At 34.6% G+C, this 22,446-nt stretch overlaps 2 protein-coding genes across 2 annotated transcripts; both read right to left on the bottom strand.

Annotated features, from left to right (window-relative positions):
- Window positions 1-455: 455 nt before the first annotated feature.
- LOC132628163 (uncharacterized) lies at window positions 456-4,474 on the bottom strand. Its single transcript, XM_060343903.1, has 3 exons — window positions 4,174-4,474; window positions 3,613-3,877; window positions 456-905 (listed from the first exon to the last, which is right to left on the bottom strand). Exons 1-3 carry the CDS (start codon window positions 4,310-4,312, stop codon window positions 683-685), a joined length of 627 nt encoding a protein of 208 aa, XP_060199886.1. The 5' UTR covers window positions 4,313-4,474; the 3' UTR covers window positions 456-682.
- A 9,779-nt stretch (window positions 4,475-14,253) lies between these two features.
- On the bottom strand, window positions 14,254-19,164 carry LOC132628162 (mechanosensitive ion channel protein 6-like). Its single transcript, XM_060343902.1, has 5 exons — window positions 17,124-19,164; window positions 16,656-16,779; window positions 15,729-16,022; window positions 15,439-15,641; window positions 14,254-14,869 (listed from the first exon to the last, which is right to left on the bottom strand). Exons 1-5 carry the CDS (start codon window positions 18,797-18,799, stop codon window positions 14,584-14,586), a joined length of 2,583 nt encoding a protein of 860 aa, XP_060199885.1. The 5' UTR covers window positions 18,800-19,164; the 3' UTR covers window positions 14,254-14,583.
- Between the last annotated feature and the right edge of the window lie 3,282 nt (window positions 19,165-22,446).

Here is a 22,446-nt window from a genome sequence, read left to right as displayed (position 1 = left end):
CGAACTCAATATTTATTGAAATTTTAGATTTTTTTCCCATAGATATATATACTCTTATGTCAAAAATGTTGGCTTTTTGGTAGAACCCGTCGCAGACATCCGCCTCTGACTGCCTCGCCCTCCAACTCTATTCTTATGTATCCTGGCATCCAAGTGTCTTAAAACGATGCCTTTTCGCGATAGCTCTCTAAGCTAACTAGCTAAGCCTCCAAGATTTACTATATGCTGTGATCACTTCTATTAGTCGATGCATTAAAAGATCAGATCAGAAGCATTGAGAAGGAATTCTTGATAACTCACCCTGTAATAGGAAAAAATTCCGACTTTATGTGAAGAAATGAGAAATCATCAGCTGCAGTTACTTATCCTAACTCCCGTATCTTAAAATCTATTGCTGTATTTAAAGAAGAAATGAGGAAACAAAGCTTTGTCCACAGGAAACTAATCTAGTGCTGTTTTTAGAGAAAACATCTATTGCTGCTCATTTGGTCTTTAGTTTACAGTCTGAAAAAAAATTAAAATCTGGAATGCTGCAGATAATCAATAAGCATTTTGCAGGCTTTCTAAAAGTAATATGCTCCATACTTAGAAGATAAAACATAGTAGTAGTAGCCTAAGAGGCCGGCAAACATTATCAGTTCAGCCCATCTAAGGCCACCTAAAACAGTTTTCCTCTTTTTAACTAAGCAATACACCTCATTGAGTACACTGACACAGCAGGTTCAACTGTAGAATCAGTATAAACTCTTGGATGATCTCCCTCCATTCCATAGTCCATTATCGGACGGTAGTCATCAAGCTCCTCTTCGTGATCATACACAAACTCAGGCATTTCTATCTCCTTTCTCTTTATATGTTCCCACAAGAACTCTAACCTGGTCACGTAATTCAGCTTCCAATACAGCCTGCAATTAAATTCCACCATATTTAATAAGTTACTTTCTCTTAAAGTTAGCTATATCAAATATATTACAGTAATACTAAATTACTAATTGGTCCGATTTATATAATCTGCTAGTTTCAGAAGTTTCTGAGTTCTGTGTATTTATGGTATTTCATCAAGAATGGGGATTCAGTATGTTAAGTTGGCAGGTGCAAAGATGAAAGACCATTGGGTATATTATAATTCTACTTTATGGCAGCAGGTGACATTATTATAAAGTTTGCTCAATTATTGAAGTATGTCTTTCAGTGAATCTCACTTTACCCCCTAACATTTAAAGGTTGGGAAAAGATATCTCCCTCACATATTGAATGGGAATGATAACCCCCTATCTAATATTTTCTGGTGAGAATCTTTTGTTTTTAATAAAGATCTTTTTTTCTTTTTCTTTCTAGAATTAAATATAATATATAACTCTCGTTATTGTCCCATTCACCTATTCTTCTGAAAATAATGTATAACAACTGCTTGAAAAATTCTATTAATAAATTTCAAGCTATATTTCCTTCATTATTATTTTTTTTTTTTAATTTTTTTTTTTTGGTTTGGGGGACTAGAAGGCTAAAATCTTAATTATTCAACAATCTAAATACAGCCTAGTATTAGTACCCGCGCGAGTGGATGATATTAAAAGACACTAATCTATGTTACATTGTGATGTCGCTTGTTTGAGTGCATTGTATCATAACAAAATGTCAAGTATCATCTAATTTTCAATATAATATACTCAAATTAATGATATTTCTGTGAAATTAAAGGAAACAAATTAAATGTTTTTAAATATTATTTGATTTAATCTTTAGATTTAATTCATAATGAATATGTGTGTGTGCGCGCTTTCTCATTCTGTTTTTCTTACTATGATATTTTAATTATTTTCTTTTTTCATTTAGTATCTTACGTTTAATCAAAATAATATCATATATGATTTTAGTCGTGATTTTGAATTCGTCAAAAATATAAATAGAAACTTTCTCTTATTACTTGTCGTAAGATATATTGATAAACTTAATAATTACTACTTAGCACTATTTTACATAAGCAATTGAATTATCTTCTCTTTGGTTTCCGGTCCACCAAATTTTGTGTTTTAATTTTAATTGTTAATATATATATAGATGAAAGATTCAAAACTTGGACATATAGAGAAAAATATAGGTCAGATTTAACAAAAATTAAATCTCGTTCAATGGCTAGTTTAGTGATTTTTTTTTTCAAATTAATTATTTATTCTCACCGGAAAATATTGGATAGGGGGTTATCGTTTCCATTCAACATGTGAGGGGATACCGTTTCCCAACCCTTAAATGTTAGGGGGTAAAGTGGGATTCACTCTATATCTTTTGTAGATGGTAGGCGTGACTGGTGCCGGCAAATGGGCGGATCAAAATATTATATAAAAATTAAATTTTCTTATACTTTAAACCAAGCTCTCTCTATTGAATTTATGATTTTTTTGGTTTCCCACTCAAAGATCAGTATTTGTATTGAGGTTCTGAAATTAGGGATGTACGATCGGATTGATTCGGATTTTTAAAATACCAAATCAAATCAATTGCGTCGGGTTTTTAAATTTATACACCAAACCAAACTAATAAAATTCGGATTTTTCAACCTTGGATTTTCTCAAGTTATTCGATTTGCTCGGGCTATTCGGGTTTTTTTTCCGGAAAAGTCTTCATATAAAACATATAACTCTTACTTCAAATATTTCTTTATTCTTAGTAAGATACAACTATATAATTAAGGTGTTTCTTAAGAAAATAAGACAAAATGTGAGATGAGTGATGACATTGTATTAAAATATTCAACAAAAAGATAATAAAATCGGTTAAAATAAATATTGTTAATTAATAAGCCATAAAGAAAATGACTATAATCTAAAAATGCTAAGTCGTGCTAAAATAAGTATGACTAATAAGTTTTAATTACAAGACAAAGAAAAAATTAAGTTATGTATTTTCACTCTCTAAACCAATTATGCAAAACTAAGAAATAGATATCCAACATTATTGTCAATCCTCGTCGTAGAATTGAATTTCTTTGTTAGCATTAGTGTTGAGTTGATTTTGGTTTGGACTTTCTTTGAGTTACTAACGTTAACATCCCTGCGATATAAAACTTATTGACATTCAAAATTCTAAGTTCAAGGTTGAAATAATATGATAATAGACAAAAAAAAACTACGAAAATTTTTAAGAAATATTTATAAATTACATTACAAATAAAAAATTTTATGTATAAAATATTTTAAAAATTGAATAAATATAATGTCGGGTTGGTTTGGTTCGATTTGATTTTTTTTAGCTAAAACTAAACCAAACCAACTATGGTCGGGTTTTTTTTTTCCAACATTAAATCAAGTCAAACCAAACCACTAATCGGTTTTTTTCTCAATTTGACTCGATTTATCGATTTGGTGCAGTTAGTCGGTTTACTTTGTACACCCCTAGTTCTGATTAATTTGAATTCATACCGTAAAGCTCATTAAATAGGAAAATGCTCCTAATTTGATTTTCTTCATTCTCAATATTCGAATTGAGTTCTCTGGTTAAGGGCGGAAAGATCTATTCATTCCATCATAACCATTGATGGTAAATTTATGATCTATACTTGGTGGTGTTGCATGTAAGAGTGAAATGAATAGTGAATAAGGAAAGGTTAATTACCCTCCGGTGAAGATGAGACGGCCAAAAAGTGCAAGGAAGAGTCGAGACTGTAGGCTTGGATGAAGAAAATAAACAGCATTCAGATGATCTTTCACGTTTTCCGGCATAGCATCACAGATCGATCGGAGAGCAGCTATGCCGGGGAAGTTTTCAGCTTTGTTAACCCCTGTATGCAGGTACACTATTGAGAATTGTCTCTGCTCTAAACTTGGATATATCTTCTCCTGTAGATACTTGTTCACTGCCTCCACACTTACAACCCTCGCTGATAAATCAACCAATACAATAAAAAATCAGAATTAGGATAAAAAAGATTGATGGATTGCAAACAAAGTAAGGATACTCTTAAATCTTTAATGGTGTGAGCTGTTTTGGTGAAAACCATACGGGTTTGCCGACAGCGGACAGTATCACACCATGTTAAGAGGATGGTTAGGCTGATATAGAAAAAGTCCTAAACTTTGAAACTGTCAAAATTAATGTGTTGTTCAAGATTACAGCTATCTGATTCAGTGATTCTACTCTAAAGCAAGATTAAGATTGAAGAAAGAATTAACTAACCAGGGAAAAGTTTGCCGATGATACGAAGGATGGTGGAGCCACGTTTATCTTTACCTTGAATCTTGAAGATTTGGAGTTTGTGTATGAGTTTTTCTTGTTCTGGCAAGGAGATGGTCATCAAAGAAGTTGGAGAATTCATGGTATTCTTTTTGCAGACCACTGACTTGACTTGAGCAAGAGAGTAGTTGTTTTTGTACTACAGATTCCCGTTTATAAAGAGAGTGGGGCCATGGGGTATATTGTGGTTTATTAAAGAATAAATACTTTCTATAGTTGAGAATAGATACCATTCTGGGTTGGTTTGTTTCTTGCAACTTGCAAGTCCATATAGGAACAGGTAGAAGTGATAAATATGCAGGTAGAACTGTAGAAGTGATAATAACGGGTCATAATCTAATCCGTCTAACATGACTTAGTCTCCCTTCTTTTTTATTTTGTTTGAGAATTTGTATTTTTTAAAAGTGTTAGTTTAAGTTCTTCCAAATTTACATATTTCTCGATCTCCAAACTTGACTTTTGTACGTTTAGAGTTGGGTTGCATTTTGACGGTCGGGTTACACTATTTGATTCGTTTTGACCCAATAGCTTAACGAGTCATTTTGAGTTTTAACCTATGTGTTCAAGTCGATAAACAAGTCATAATTCAACCTATTAAATTTAAATGAATTAGACGAATTGCTAAAATAAAAAAGGACAGTTCGATGCACTAAGCATCCGCGGGGTTCAGGAAAGGATCAGAGCACAAGAGTCTATTGTACGCAGCTTTAGCCTGCATTTCTCTTGAATTTTATGAGTTTTGAATTTTACTAATGATGACTTTAAATCTGGGTTCAAAATTTAAAATATTTACGTATTTAGTAAATTTTATGATATAAATACAAGAAACTTACGATATTCGGTTGAACTCGCAAGTCCGTTTTCTAGCTTCGCCCGTGCTAGAAACGGGGACAAGGAATTAGGGGCGTGGTTGGTCTAATAATTTGAATGAGTGCGTGGGGCCTTATCTGTTTTGGGTTAGAGCCAAACCGATTGATGATAAGATAGCTTAAAGGGTATATTCTAAGGCATCTTCTTTTTTTTGGGAGTGATGCAGATGACTCTCCCTGAAATGGCTTACTATATCTGCCACGTTTCTCTCTAGATTTTGGATGATGTATGAAGAGATCACTTGGGATCTTTCCTTTTAAGTTTAATCTGGAAATCATACAAAGCTGAAAAGATCCTCTGCATCTGTATCCTGTCTCCTTTGCCTATTCCTCCACAGCTTTGTAAGAGAGTTACAAATTAAAGTGAGTATAAATAATTTAACTATAGTTAAATAAGTAAAAATGATATTAAGTGATATGTATCTTGTATTTAGTGATTTGGTGTAACAGCATATTGTTATGCACATATTCTTAGTTTTAAAGTAACTCACTCACTGTCACGATCCAAGTTACCGATCGTACGGGCACCTACTTTATTATCACTAGTAGGCGAACCCTTATCCGTTAACCCTTTAATCACTAGCTAATTTTAACTTCTTAAATCATTTATACTTAAACAATCAATGAATACGTGAATGAAGACAAAGTCTACCAAATCATAAATAATAAATACTACAAGTGCGGAAGTCTTAACTATTACACCCTCAAAATCTGAAAGTCATCGTACAAGGACTCTAATGGTTCAAACCTCACCCAAAACAAAGGTCGGATGATCAATCTGGAGTTGTTTCTATCCACAGACCTCCGGCGAAAACATGGAATACGAGCGCCACAAAACCCAAACCCATCTAAAACTCTTTGGAACCTCACCAAAAGTTGTGGACAAGTTAAAAATCATCATATTAACATGTTGGAACTTTCAAAACATCAACACAGGGTCATCCTAACCCGACGTTGACCGTGGTCAACTCTAACTCGCTAACTTAACTAATTTCTCCATCAATGACTCGATTTACACTCGAACCTTGCGGAAACCAACCCAATGACTTCATTAAGTCATAGATCATACTAACGGGACTTGGGGAAGGGTCAACAAGGTTAAATGGGTCAAGACACTATAACGACTAAACGGGTCGTTATATTAGATGCCAATTTACCCATCCTTCATCCTCGAACGAAGAAAGGGAGTACGAAGGTTGACGATAACCCAAGGACATGCATCATAACCACACGGAAGCCTCCACGGCACTAAGTGCGCCCTAACCACTATCCATTCATCTTATCAATCAAAGCTTATTTCTAAGTTTAGCTCAAAGACCCAATTTCCATATTCCTGTACTCGAACCTAACACAGGAATTGCTATAACACATATGCATCATCTAATATACCGAAGTTGATCATACTAATCCCAATTTATACCTCTAATGCTTACAACTTCTCTAGACCTTTATGATCACGAACTCAAACAACAAATCTTTCTTAGATCAGTAACTAAGATTTCATATCTCAACATACTTTGTTTAATACTACTATGTCAACCTTTTACCTATCAACCATTCAAGCCAAGTAACAGTTATCAGTTGTGACTTGAAGTTTGGTAGTATTGAGTCCATTTGGGGGGTGACGTAGGAAATTAGACCTCCGTTGGGGATTCCGAGGCTACGGGTGAGTCTGTATGGTGTTTTTACATTAGTAAGCATGTTTTGTTTGTATGTGTGAGGCCTCGGATGAAGTGATGGGTGGTAGAGTGAAAAACTGTGAAAAATTGCGAGCTACTACCTCAGTAGTACCGTTGTGGCGGAGGGTGTACCGCTGCGGCGGTACCGCTATAGGGGTGAGTCCCTTGCCGCCAGCAATCAATCATGGTCCATGTGTTCGTCGTGGCGAGCTATGTCCCGCTATGGCAGTATCGCTATAGCGGAACATGGGTCGCTATAGCGATGGTCGAGAATCCTTTGGTCCGCTATAGCGGGCACTTGACCGCTATAGCGAGACCACTGCAGTGATAAATTGACCGCCGCAGGGTTCGACGGGAAAAAGTAGGCCGTGTTTTTAATTTGAATTTGTTTCTTCTGGGGGTGAATTCCCTTGCCTTATCTTATGATTATCTATTATCTTAGGCTTGAATTAATGGTGAAAATGTATGGGGACTAGTTGGAGAAGATGAGTTTCTACCTTAGCATTGAGAATTGAATAATAGGCTTTGAATATTAGTTTAATTGGTGAGTCCTTCCTATAGTAAGATGGGATTTCATGAAGTAGTAAATCATAAGCTTGAATCTCTAATTTAGACTAAGATTGATTAATGAAGTACAGAGGGACATAGACTCTTATGTTGGTGGAGATGGTTTGTATGATTCATTTCATGGTTGAGTTGATCTAAGTCTTGATATGACTTGTGGCTTTGTCACTTGTACCTTCACTGTTGCTTTATTGGTTTGCATTGATTTACCATGTTTACATTCATTTATGCATTCATACACTAATGTATGATGGAAATGTTTTGGAAGACTTGTGGCATGATGCCTTGTGTTTGACATTAATATTGCTATTTGTTCATAGTCCATACATACTAATGAATTGGAATACGTTGAGACATACATTGTGATGTAAAATTGGTGAAGAAGTCAATATAATCTTCTTGTTGAACTTGTGATACTATTTGATACATGGTACTTGATGATTTGAGCATGGATAATAAGAGGACAGGAAATACCATTATGTATAGATATATGGAAAGGCACATATGTGACCTAGATTATGGCTCGTGGTCCGAGGTTCGTTCCGAAAAAGAGGGTGTCACGCCCCGAACCATGGCCTGGGTGTAACACGGCATTCGGTGCCCTGCTGCATGTGACCGAGCGAACCACATGACTTGCTGAGTCTACATGGGACATGAACTGATGCGGAATATAAAGTAAACATGCATGAATTGTGAAAATATGGAGTTCAATAATCATAAGTCTGAAAATATTATTATTATTATATCATGAGTGCGGAATTATGGTAATGTAGCCATTAAGGCCAACTCAACTGAACATGACACTGACTAGTCTATGAAACCTCTGACACGAATCTGTCTACTAAACTGTTCACCGGGACAAGGCCTTCGGCATACCTTAAATGCATAACTGACATAAATAGAAGTAAAGACACAACCCCAAATGAGATGGGGCCCACCAAAATCTGATACGAGCAATGTCCTAACGAGCAAATCTGTTGTCCTGTCAATCAATACCTGCATCGTGAAATGCAGCCCCCGGGCAATAGAAAGGGGACGTCAGCACATTGAATGTACTGGTATGTAAACCAACTGAAAGAAATAACACGGGACATGAAATAACATGATAAGATGTGAAGCTGAAAACCTGAACATGAACATGAGCATGAATACATATAAGTAAAGTCTGAAAACAATAAATCAATGGAAATACATGTATATATAACTGATTGTAACATGGGGAGTGCTATAGTATAACCGACAACATGATCTGGTACTTGCGTCCTACCAGCAGAACACTCATATCTTGCCAGGAATATGAGATTTAAGTAATAATAAGCATGTAAGGATCCAAACTGCATAATGAAGGTGTTGCCTCCTTGCTGACAACCCTTATCCTACGATGGCTACGTAGTTTCAGGCTATCTGAGCTTTCTCGGTTAACTAAGCAAATCCCAAAAAAACATGTACATGTAAAATAAGTGGCACTTGCTGCCCATGGTTTTCATGAATATAACTTTCTTGAACATGGATATCATGAATTATATCTTGCTTGCATGAACTTGTAAAACATGTATAGTATTTTCTTGAAAATAGCATAATATATCATAAACTAGCATGCATGAACCCATGGAATGAGATATATGGGTTTTTCATAGATTACGGACGGATTCTTAATAATCATAAAGAAATATTAAGAACTCAATGATGGAACTATAACAATTCATACATAATATAATCATGAATATAGACCTAAGGTTATCATGAGCATGGTATAGAAACCCTAGTTTTCGTAGAGAATCATAATTTATGGATTATGAGGCATGGGGAAGAACAATGATGTTCCCACATGTAGATAATAACTCTACATACCTTAATCGCTCCAAAACTTGAAGAAAAGTCTGAATCTTTGAAGAAGAATTCCAAAAGCTTTGAATTTGAAACCTTGAGAAGAGTTTTCACTGATTTCCGTAGCTACTGTTCGTGGCTCAACGGATACTTCTCCCGACCTCCAAATCCAATCTTCACCGTTCATATTTTAGAATTATGTGTTATGAACACTCAGTTATAATTTGGGTTCGATCCAACGGTTAGATTATCGGAAAACACCAAATTAATATGGATGGTCAGAATGAAACTCAACAGAAAAATACTAGAGTTTTCTCCAACTTTTTACAACTCTTGATTTTTATAGGGTAACGGGGTGGATGGATTTATTATGGTCTTTATAAATGATAAATCTTGTAGAATACAAAGGTTCTTGATTAAAATATTTACCTTGGAGAAAACCTTAGAAAACTAGATTGTCAAACCAAATTCTTGAAGGTTTTTTTATTGCAAGAATGAGTTTCTTAAAAGATTGAAGTGTCTAGGTTCTTTAGGGATGGAGGTAGAGAGAAAAAGAATAGTCTCATAGGGTTCATAATATTGTTATGGAAGTTTTTGCTTCATAAAATAATAAAATAAGGAGTCCCGATTCAAGTAGGAAAAAACTAAAAAACGTAACCCAAAATCTAAAAACTCTGCTCTAACCAGCGTTAGTAAAATAGGAATAACTCTTAGCACAAAGCTCTGTTTGAGCTCCACAAGATACCATTAGAAATCTATTCCAAAGGGCTACAACTTTCATGTTTTAAGCTTTCTCAAATTATTAACTAATCAAGGAGTTACGAGTGCCCGAAGTAGGCTGGGCAACCACTTTCATAATACGTACAAACTTTCAAATTTTTTGCTAAAACTCTAACGATATGAGTCTAACATGAGTTCTAAGATACGGGTGTTACAGAGGGATACATTGATGTGGCCCGCGTCCGAGGTTCTTTTCAGAGCGGAGGTTTATGCTCGGGTCCGAGTAGTGAATCCGGAACGAGTGGTACATGGACACCATGGGTCCCCTGCAGGTCATGACTACTGAGAAATGACATCAGTTAACATGTGTGTACAGTTCGAGTGATTGGCCACTGCATTGCATTGCACATTATCATATTTTGCATTGCACATCATTACATTTTATTCTGCATTATTATATGCTCGTTTGGTTCTGATTTTGATACGGATGTTGAATGTCTATTGTGATATCAATATGACCAATGGCTGAGTTAAATGGTGGATTAGTGACTAAACCTAGGGACGGAACTTGGACTTGTGATTATCAAGTGAGATTATTGAGACTTGACAGACTTGTGGTTTTAGAAGCTTCATCTTAGGCTGTGACACCGTTATGGGATATTCTGTGACTTGGATTTGAGTATTAAGTGCCTATCTGTTTATCTTGTTGATTTTATACTTATACGCATGAACTAATCTTAGTCGGTCTATGATGTTTACCGGTACATGGTGTTTGTACTGATACTACCTTGCTGCACCCTTTTTAAGTGCAGTTTGTGTTTAAGAGATTTCATCCAGACCACATCTCTAGCTTGAAGCTAGTTAGCTTGAACAGATCCGAGGGTAAGCTCCTATCCAATCTATGCCACCTGAAGATCTCTCTTTCTAGATGTCTACTTTTATTCCAGACATTATTGTTATTATATTTGAGATATACTTCATTCTTTAGACATTGTTGGTTAGGGTCCTTGTACGATGACTTTCAGATCTTGGGGGTGTAATAGTTAAGACTTCCGCACTTATATTAACTATTAATTATGAATTGTTTATTTATTTATTCATTCACATGATCATTGATTGTTAAAGTATAAATGATTAAAGAAGTTGAAATTGGCTAATGATTAATGGGTTAACGGGTAAGGATTCGCCTACTAGTGATAATAAGGTAGGTGCCCGCACGATCGATAATTAGGGTCGTGACACTCACAAGTCGAATTATGATAATAAATCGACATATACACGAGCGGATCTACTAAGGGGGCCAGGAGAGTGCCACGCCACCCGCAAGCTTCGGTGAAACCGCTATGTGTATATGTATATATCCATATGAAATTATATCAATAATTATATTGACACCCTGAATAATAAGTGATGAGAAAGTGCCGGTGGCAAGGAGCGGGAGTTGCCTCCCAGGAGGTGAGGGTTCAAGCCTCATTCAAGGCACTTTTGTTACTTTTTAGCTTGCTGCGCCTAACTAAATACACACGCTTGATAAAAATGCTTTTAATTAATATTCGGTAAAATATATAAAGTTAAATTATCATAAGTGTTCAAAAATCTTCTCTCTCCCATCGGAACAAAATCTCTCTTATGCCGAATTGTCATAGTTATATATTTTTCCGTTCAATCGATTTGTCTAATATAAATTGAAAGGTGAATAATCTGATTCGAAGCTCAACGTCGATTAAACCGATCAAGAATTTTCTTTATTTGGATTCAAAAAAATGTGACATTCCGAACATTCAAATTCCAGATCCGCCTCTGGACATATATTAAGGGTATTGACACTGGCACTAGGGGCACTCGATTGTGTTCTATGTGGACTCATCTTAATGAATGTTATTAATAGGTAACGTCAGAATTGACATGTGGAGCCAAGCTCCTGGACCTTGTGCATGTACGTAAAAGTTTGAATTACCTGTGTTTTGGCACCGGCCAGTCTTTGATACCTAACGACTGTTGGTCGACATTAAAATTCAAAGTAGTGATACTATGATTACTATCCCCTTTTTTATAACTATCTTATATTCAGATATTCAATACGTAATAGCTTGACTAATTCAAATTTTTCGTCGTGTAACGCCTGTTTCCACAAGAAATTTCTCCATTCCGATACTCAAATCCAAGGCGTCAGATTAAAAATGAAGAGAAAAGCAAAGAAAGGCCCACGGGGTTTGATTGTCTGGGCCCTTTGATAATAAGTTTGAGAGAGACATAATGCTTATCGATTATCCTTAGTTATTTTCATATCACTAAATGATGATAGAAACTAGAAAGAGGGGGAAAAAGATAATGAAACGGCCATGGCCAGTTTATTTTTATTTTATTGAGACTAAGGACCCTCGAGCAATAATTATAACTTATATAAACTTTTCTAGTGAGAGAAACATAGGTATACGTATAAATTGTAACCTCAAAAAAGGTAGTAGTATTTTACTAGAATAAATAAATAATCAAACTACATTGAACGTGTTCATATTTTAAGTCTACATAACTCATAAGTTCTTTCTTAAACCATGAACTAATCACTAAAGTAACTATCTTTTTTCCTTTTTCTTTTTTTCTGTTTTGTCTTGTAATCTTGGGGAATTCTTACTATTAGGGGAAGATTAACTGTACTCGAATTTCATATTCATTGGGTATGGCTTATCACAACTTGACTTGTGGTGGTCTTAAGACCATTTCTTAAAAGTACTGCTCCATACTATGGTGGTATCTTTACTTAATGGTTTTTTTTTTTTTTTTTGGGGTCTTCTAAGCAATATCTGGTATTCATTTTGGGATTTGACTAATTCAGATTCTGTCGAAAAGTTCTATTTGGGCATTTGCGCTTCTTATTAAAAGCAGCTTCATTTTCAATCCCCATTTTCAGGACTCAAATTTGAGACCTTTATTGTTGGATGGGCCGGATGTCATGAATCATGATCTTTGAAGATAAACGTGGGCCATAGTATACTAGTATTATTGTTGTTGCAGAAATACAAAATAGTTAAATTGATCCAGAAGACGGGTGAGGGATGATGTAACCTTGAAGCCTCAGTAATACCTAACATATTAATATCTTATTTAGGAAGAAGAGGGTCGATTGTCGAAAATGCCTATTCATACCAAATTTGTTTCTTATTTGGCAATTATCCAGAGTTGACTGTTGACTAAATTTTGAGTCAAGTTAAACGCTACATTTTAACACAACTAATTAAAACTCACGTAATTTGAATTTAAGAAGAAAAAAAAGAACGAAAGTGTCTAAAAGGAGCACAAGAAAAGGGAAAGTAAAGAGAATTAAATAGATAAAAAACAAGGCACAAGGCTTTTGGTTTGATCGACTAAGTGGGTCCACCGACCTTGTATCTCATCTTATCTTGTTCTTAAAAATAAAGATATGGGTTTAATACATTCTTATTTTCTAGCAAAAGTGAAAAGTGACTCGAATAAAATTCCAACACCTATTTTATTGTAAAAGGATAGCGTCATGGTCAAGAAAATATAGTTTATCTATGAAAATAATTATTTAGTATAGCCATTTGATAAGTGACGCACTACTACATTTGACAAATTTTAGAGTGTTCTGTAAAGAAAAACTACTTTTCTTCCTCGTTCACGTTAACATTTTAGGGGCCCCTAATGCATGAACACTTTTTCCAGCTAGCCCAAATCCATTAGGTGGGCTTATGGGCCCATCAAGGGGATACAACTAAGTGGGCTTAATTTGCAAAAGATTGGGCCTCCTTGACGTTCCAATCTTCTTCTGATAAGTCACATATCCCAAGTTTCTTTGGACACATTTGACAACTAAAAATCAAATGAAATCATTTTTTTGTGCGGAGTGCCCTTCAAATCTTTCATTTTTTGTCCTTCACCTAAAACTTAGGTTCCGGATTCGAACCCCCGCTCAGTCAAAAATTTTGAAAAAAAAGATCGCCGGCTAGAACTTAAATTCGCAAGGCAGAATTCAAAATTAAAATTCTGCCTTAAGGTAAGAGTTTGAAACTCTGCCTGTAACAAGCAAAATTCTGCCTGCAGGCCTAACTTTGACCCGAATAGGCTTAAGGATTCTATAAAATTCTGCCTTGCAATTTTTTATTTTATTTTTAACTGAGCCGGGATTCAAACCCCAAACCTCATGGTATTAGGCGAAGGACAAAAATTAAACCACCAATTTGAGGGACAAAAATTAAATATCACCCCAAAATAAGGGTATTCCTGCGAATTGCCCGAATGAAATCAGCTACACTTGCAATCCCAAGCTAGTTAAAACTGGTTATACGAATCATATGTATTCCTTTTGTGACATCTCAAAAGAAAAAAAAAAACAGAAGAAATCATTCAGGCCAAACTTATTTGAGATAACAGTAGACAAATGCTTTATCATTTTGTCACCAACTATAGAAAGATCGCACTTCTCAGCCCTCAGGACAAATATAAAATATAACATTAGATACTAAAAAGTCATTAAGATATTCATAACTACTATATTACTGTCGCGTTTCTATGGAATGTCAGTATCAAATTACCCAATTTTCAACTACCAAAAAAAGAGACCAGTTTATTATGTACACAAACTCTCTAAATATTGGCCACTAGGATGAAAACAGGCCAATACAATGCTTCATTAACAAACTCACCTTTGTTTCATGGTCTCTGGTGAAAATCAATTAAGCACAAATGGACCAGTTAGAGGGGACTCTGCTCGACGACAATGGTGGCATATTACGAACGTTGACATCGACAGGTAGCATACGATATTCGATATCTAGCTCTCTGAATATCTTTACCATTTCCTCAACTAAAACAGCTCTCCTTGAATATCTCTCTCCCATGTCTTGGAAATTCATTGTGTGTGAAATCCAAACTGACCACTTTATCCTGTTCAAGTCTTCAACATCCCTCATCACAATCATTGGAGCTGGATACCAATGATCACTTTTGTTCTCAATATACCTGCCAGTACAGCATCCATAACATAAATTATTATAAAGGGAAGAATATTACTCCCTCCGTCCCACTTTATGGGACACTCTTTCTTTCTACTCAGTCCCAAATAATTTAACTTTACACATCCCATTTTATCCTTAATGAGATGATTTATAGTCAGGCAAGTATCTACGGCTTATTTTAGACCACAAGTTTCAAAAGTCTTCGAGGCGTTCTGTTCTAGCAATTTTACCAACAGTAATATTTACGTGAAAGAGAAAGGATATCTGATTCGTGTGTATACTAATAAGATGAGTGTATTCTTATGTTGAGCATCATAAAAGAGAGAGTCAACCAGTATAACTCGAGATCCGGAGAGGAAACAGCTAAAATGTATCAACTGAAGATGAATAGTTGTATCTGACCCCTCTATAACAGAGATCCTCTATAACAACATTTCATACAATGGCCAAATTTCTTTTGGAACCGATTTTCATTTTATGTTTATTATATGTTCTCTACAACAACATTTCACTATAGTAGCCAAAAAACATCCAGACAAATACGCTGTTATAAAGAGATCTGACTGTATATACCTTGTTATTTTCTCTTTCATTGACGCAATTTTTTCCATAGGAGTTGAGATATGAATGCAGAATTCAATTGCATCTCCCATATCTGGACTGCGATAGTAGTTACTAATGGGCTTTGTAGATAAGACACTGTTAGGATATGCAATCTTCAGGTTATCATATCTCAGGAAAACTGTAGTCAATATGTTCATCTCTTCAACTACCATCTGAAACCAAAACATCAGAAGAGGTGCTTTAATATACAAATCAGAATACTATCTGAAGATCTAACTTAGAGTGGAAGAATTTCTCACATGAGTTCCGTCAATTTCAACACGATCACCTACATCAAATGGGTGCATCACAAATAAAAAGATGATTGCCTCGAACGTCGTCTTGGCCGTGTTTCCAAACATGAATACGACCAGAAGAACCTGAGAACTCAAAAAAACCAAGAAATGTGTAGTGGCAACTTTGAGTATAAGCAGCCAGACTACCACTATGATAACCCCCACTAAGACGTTCAACATGTGATGCAGTTTGTTCACAGCAGTCTTTGTGTCATTCAAAGACAAAGCAAGAGCTCTCCGCTCTCTAAATGCATTCACCTGAAAGGAGTAAATAAAGATCAAAGACAGGAATCTCCTAGAAATAGAAATTTTCATGCTTAGATCCTCATTTCACAATCACTTTTTTTTTTCAAAGTTGAGGCGTTTGCCAAGCTTTTAGAAAAAAGTGTTTTCAAGTAAAAGCAGAAGTTATTTTTGAGAAGCTGAAAAAAGTAGTTTATCCCAAAAAGTACATTTTGAAAAGCACTTTTGAGAAAATGCACTTTTTATAAGCTCGGTAAAATGCTAATTGCTGCTAAAAAGGTATTTTTCAAATTGATTAGTCAAACACAAACTGCTTCTCAGTAAAAGTATTTTTTTGAAGAGCGTTTCTCAAATAAGTTGACTGTAGAAGCTAGGCCAAACAGGCTAATCGCTAATCTGTAAAAGCAAACAACCTATAGGCTATTAGTTAAATGAATGCCAAAACCATCTTTTGACTACATTTTGGAGTTGCATTCTTATTGTTGCAATTTGGAGACAAAAGAAAATAAGCTTCTCAAAACTTCATAGATAATTTGCATGTCTGAGCAAATATTATGCACCAGAAGTAGCCAAAAAAAGAAAGAAAGAAAGGGGGGGTTATGGTAAATGGGGGAAGAGAATATTGAGGCAAATCCGCAATATACCCACCATCCAATTTTTCAACGTGCGTTTGCTAATTCCTTTGGCTTCAGATCCACCTTCAAAGAGCTGCATTGTTTTCAAAGCTTCATCTTCTCTCATAAAACGCATTATATCCTCCAGATAGATGAACCTGATGGCAATCATAAACAACAAAATAAGTAAATCAATGAGATTCTGAAAATTAGATGCCACGGAAAGGACATAAAAGCTAAAAGTACAAGGGAATTGTACGAAATAAGCATGAACTCTTATAAAAGTAAACTCTTAAAGGGCAGCAAGTTGATGCAACCACCCAACAATATTAGAAAGAAGCATCTGGCCAACACCTACTCAACACTTCCACATCTACTTTAGGCTACTTGAAGACTAACAACAAAGCAAATAAGCTATGATTTACCTCATTAAATCAGCAAACAAATTGCTAAATAACTTGCAACAAGGAACTTTACTCATAAATCTTAACAGGATACTTACTTCGAGTTAGGCTTTGCCACATTGTTAAAAACCTTCTTGGCAGCAATTTTTGCCTGTTTTTCACTTGTGATTTCCACTGAAGCTTCATCATCATCACCCGACTGCTGAAGCTGCTCATCCAAAGTTGTCAGTACACCTTTACGAACGATATTTATCAACCTTTTCATATTCCAAGCAGAAACATTCTTCTGATTCAGCCTATGTAAATGATCTATAGTTATCCCTCCCTCTTCTGGTTTCTCCTTCCTAGTAGACGTGCTTCTCGAAAATCCAGGACTCCTAGGAGTAGCGGCCGCCGTAGACTTACGTGGGGTCCCAATCGGTCTTTTTGGAAATATACTCGCCTTGAGATCGGGAGGCAATGTGGCCCCCGCACCCTCAAGTTTTTGCACTTCAGCCATAACCTTTTCCTCCTCTTCTTGCTCCATCCTAATCTCAACCAATGGCGGGCCCGACAACGTCTCGATCACATACTGAGTAAACAAAGCTTCTTGAATCCGATCAAAGAACGCAGTAACGTGAAACGACATAGCCAAAACTTTCACCAACAACGTCTTCAGCAACCAAATAAACGTTCCCACCAATAAACACACCCAAATTCTCGACACATACCTTAACACCTTCGTATTCGCAATACTCTCAACTTTCTTATCAAAGATACATTGCCAAGCAATCAAAACTAAACTCAACCAAATACAATTCTGAACTGAATTCCTCAATCCATACACAAAATACAACACCCTTTTCCTCAAAACAAAATTCCTCTCAATAAAAAACACCCCCAACCTAATCCCCCACCCAGAAACTAACCTCCCACAAATTAACACCAACACCATTAACTCCCATTTCCATAATTGTAGCCCAAAAATCCTCCTTCCCTTAAAAATTTTAATAGTAAGGGTACAAACAAAAACTGCAATAATCAAGATCAAACTCACCATTTGAAGAAAAGAAAACAAATTAAACTTCATTTTTTTATACTCTTCAGGTAAATCCTCATCTGAAAAAGGATCATCATCATCAAATTCACCACTTTTACCTAAAAACCCAGATTTCATTGTAATTTTTTGTGACCTTTGATCTTGTTCAGGTGGGTCCATTAATCTTGACTTAGTATAAGTTTTAGTCAACAAATTTGACTTTCTCCTAAATGAAGAACTTGAACTGCATAACAAGACCTCATCTTGTAAACCTTGTCCAGTAGTACTCAAATTAGACCGGCGTCTTACTGGTCCGTTACCGTTAAGGTTGTCGTTAAAAGAAACACGAACATCTCTTGGTGTAAGAACACCATGGCTGTTTGGTGGACTTTCTTCAACCCTAGATAACGGTGATGGCTGTGAAAATGGAGATTCCGTTGCAAAATCGAAATCTTTGTTGTTATGGTTGTCTCTCATTCGTTTCATAGCTGCATCGTTAGAGAAATCGTAACTTGAATCTCTGTATATTTTGTTATCTGTACTGGCATTGTTTTTTGAAGTTGAAGCAGAAGAAGAGAGTTCAGTTTCTTTTGATGTTTTTGAGGTTTCTTTGATGACTGCTTCTTTGGCATCAGTTGTATCCATTTGGTTTTCTTTTAAGAGATTTTGACGTTCTTCAACTGGGTGTGAAGGTGAGTTAGCACGATGAAGATGATGAACAGGAGATAGAGATTTAAAAGACTTTAACTTTTCCATTGAAGAACTGAAAAAAAGGAAAAGAAAATAGAGTAGTATTTTTACAGTAAGAAAGTCAGAAACAAATTAATATTTTACTACGTAGAGAAAGTTTTTTTAAATTTTTTTTTAATTTTTTTTTTTTTTTTTGTGGTGGTGATATTAGCAGAGAGAGAGAGAGAGAGAGAGTTGTTGCTGGATAGCAGTGCAGTGAATGTTGAATATTTTTTATGTGCGTGAAATAAGGGTGAGGCTTTTTGTTTTTTTTTTTCTTTTTGGTGGAGACAAGTAAAAGTTGGTCTGTGTTATAGTCGAATGAAACGGAGCTGTACATGGGTTACAGTAAAGGAGGAATCAGACAGGTGAATCGAGACCTTACAAGTTGCGTGAGTGGAGAAAAAGGTATGTGTGGATGTTCAATGTTGAGTTGTGACTGATTGGACGCTAATTCTTTTACTCGGAGACTCATCCGTCGTCTTTTGTTACTATTTCTTTTAGTCATAATTTATCTGATTAGATTGAAAGAAAAATTATGATCTAAAATAGGATATACTTCTCTCTTTTTAATTTGTATGAATCTTTTTGAAATATAAGGATTTAACTTTATAACTTTGACCAAAGATTTTGTAAGTTTGTAAAAAGAAAATTCATGCATTTTGTAGGCATTTGGCCATTCACTTTATTTGAATTTTTTTCTTACTGTTAGAAAACAATCGTATTTGTTGGCTCTAAATAAGACTGTATTCTAACCGTAAGAATAATATTAGATAAAAAGTATGACAAATAAGGTCCCGTTTGGACATGGTTTGAAATTATGGTTTGAAATTTGGTTTCAAATCATGTTTGGACATACAATTTGGATATTTTAAGTTGTATTTTCTCTTATAGACATAAAAACTTCACAAATTATAAAAACTATCAAAACATTCTCAATTCCTATACAATCTTACCAAATGAGCAAATCATAGTTTATAACAAAATTAGTACACTACTAGAAGGTTTTTCTAAAAAATGCAACATCAATTAATCAAACTTTACTTCAATAAAATCGAAAATTTAACATCAATAGTAATGTAACTACTATTTAATATAATTTTCCCACATAAATTAAAGGTTGGTAGACATAAATAAATGTTGGTGGAAGTTAATGAGATTGGTAAATGATTGATGAGGTAATTGTTAAAATATTTACCAATTTATGGGTCTTTTTTTATAAAACTTTAACTTATGGGTTAAATTTTGTATTTAAAAAAGTTAAAACCATGATTTCAAATCCCAAACCATGCTTTTTGGATGATTTGAGTTCAAATCATGATTTCAAGTCAGGTTTTAAACTATGACTGAAAATTGATGACCAAATGTTGGTTTGAAAATTGATGGCCAAACGCCTACTAATAAAATTGCTCAAGTTAAAATAATGAAGGAGCAAATTTTATTATTTTTCCGTTAACATTTGTTAATTGATAGATTCGCCTATGAGCCCGTTTGGATTGGCTTATAAGTTGCTTATAAGTTGCTTATAAGCTGTTTTCAGCTTTTTTGAGTGTTTGGCTGGCCAGCTTAAAGTCATTTTGTGCTTAAAATAAGCTCAAAAAAATAATTGAGCCCATTTGACTTAGCTTATCTAAAACAGCTTATAAGCCAAAAAAAATAAATTAAACTACCCCATCTTATTTTTTTTAACTTATAAGCTGTTTGCAGCTTATAGGCATAAGCCCATCCAAACAGGCTCTATATTACAGCTGGTATCATCTACCCATTTGGCTACTCTTTCTTAGGGTGAAAAACAGCTAAACGACGGGTTGCAAGCAAAGGCAAAGCTTTTCCCGTGGTTTATTTTTGACCAACTAATTAATACATTGATATCATACATAATAGTTTACAACATGGTTCGCGAAGCCTAATTATTTTTTTAATTATAGAATTTTTTCACTTTGGATTACTTCTACCTTCTTCTTTCTTTCTTTTGAAAAAAAAAAAACCCCCAAAAAAATACTAAGAGCCCGTTTGGATTGACTTATAAGTTGCTTATAAGCTGTTTTCAGCTTTTTTGAGTGTTTGACTGGCCAGCTTAAAGTCATTTTGTGCTTAAAATAAGCTCAAAAAAATAATTGGGTCCATTTGACTTAACTTATCTAAAGCAGCTTATAAGCTGAAAACAACTTATAAGCCAAAAAAAATAAGTTAGACTACCCCAACTTATTTTTTTTAGCTTATAAACTGTAAACAGCTTATAGACATAAGTCCATCCAAACGGGCTCTAAAATCTTTCCTCAGCTACCTTCCTTAAACCAGCAAAAACGCCATTTACCTTATGTTTCCTTATTAAATAGTTCAACTTAGCTTAGGGTCCCTTTGCAATTAAAACTAGAATCAAACTGGATCAATCATTCAATCTTTGATGTTGCGCTTGACAACTCAAGCGTGTATTAGCACCTTCTCATAATTTATGTTCATTTACTTCAAAGATTGTCAATCTACTATCTACTATATATGCACTCAAATGATAATACCATTAATTGAGGTGTTTTTGGTACCAAAAAATAATGTTTTTCAGGAAAGATACTTTTCAAGAAATAAGTTATATCTTACGAACTTATTTTTAAGTATTTGATAAATAAGCAGAAAATATTATCTCCGGATCATTTACATATAATCTATTTAAATACTATGGGGATGTAACCGTGGAGGGTTGTCGGTCCAGAGTGGGGGTGGAGAGAAAACAATCAGAGTAGAATGTCATTTGTGGAACATGTTTTTCCTAATTCCAACTATCACCAGGAAAGTAATTTTCCAATCGTAAGAAACTTGTTTTCACATAGACCATATTTTTCAAAATATTTTAACCAACAAAACATGAAAAATTTGACAAACATTTTATGAAAAATATTTTTCTGCACACCAAACACACCTTTAGCATTTACTTATTTTCGGAAAGATTCAAATCTAAAGGTGAAAATTAATAGGAGGGAAATAATGCACAAACCAAACAATATATCGTATTAAGGTCGGTATCCTAAATTTCTACTTGAAATATAAATCAATTCAAATCAACTGTCAACTTTGAATTATATATATTAAAAAATATCATGATTCACCTATTAATGGAAAAGAATCACGACACTGTGTTGAATCTTAGCAAACAAAAAAAAAACCAAAAAAATACCCAGCAAATAATGCAAATGGCAATTCTCTTGTGAATTTTGATTCCATCTAATTGCTGGTTTTTCAAATCAGATCAAGTTTATGTGCTCACTCGATGAGATCAAGATATCACAAGATAGTTAACCATTACCACAAACTTTTATTCTGTATTTTATGGAAAATATATCTAATTTACATATAAAAATAGTTGGAAAAAATTAAGTTATAGATATAATTTAACTTGTTATAATAGGTTACACCTTATTTCTTTTTTAAGTCATAACCGTGTTATATATAGTATGAGTTATGTAGAATTAACTTAAATTATCTAATAATGCAAAAAAGTTTCTTTGTGTGCGTGTATACACAGTAGACCTTTGTGAAAATGATAACATGTTCAATTAACTAGATTGACGAGTTGTACGTTTTAAGTGATTTAAAGGGGACTCATAATTCTTGGTGGAAGAGACGTAGTAAAATGAGATTAGTGATTAATAGACTGGGTTTTATTATGAATACAACAG

The sequence above is a fragment of the Lycium barbarum genome, chromosome 2 (genome assembly GCF_019175385.1).
Source record: "Lycium barbarum isolate Lr01 chromosome 2, ASM1917538v2, whole genome shotgun sequence".
NCBI classification, from domain to species: domain Eukaryota; kingdom Viridiplantae; phylum Streptophyta; class Magnoliopsida; order Solanales; family Solanaceae; genus Lycium; species Lycium barbarum.
This window is presented reverse-complemented; position numbering and strand designations above follow the sequence as displayed.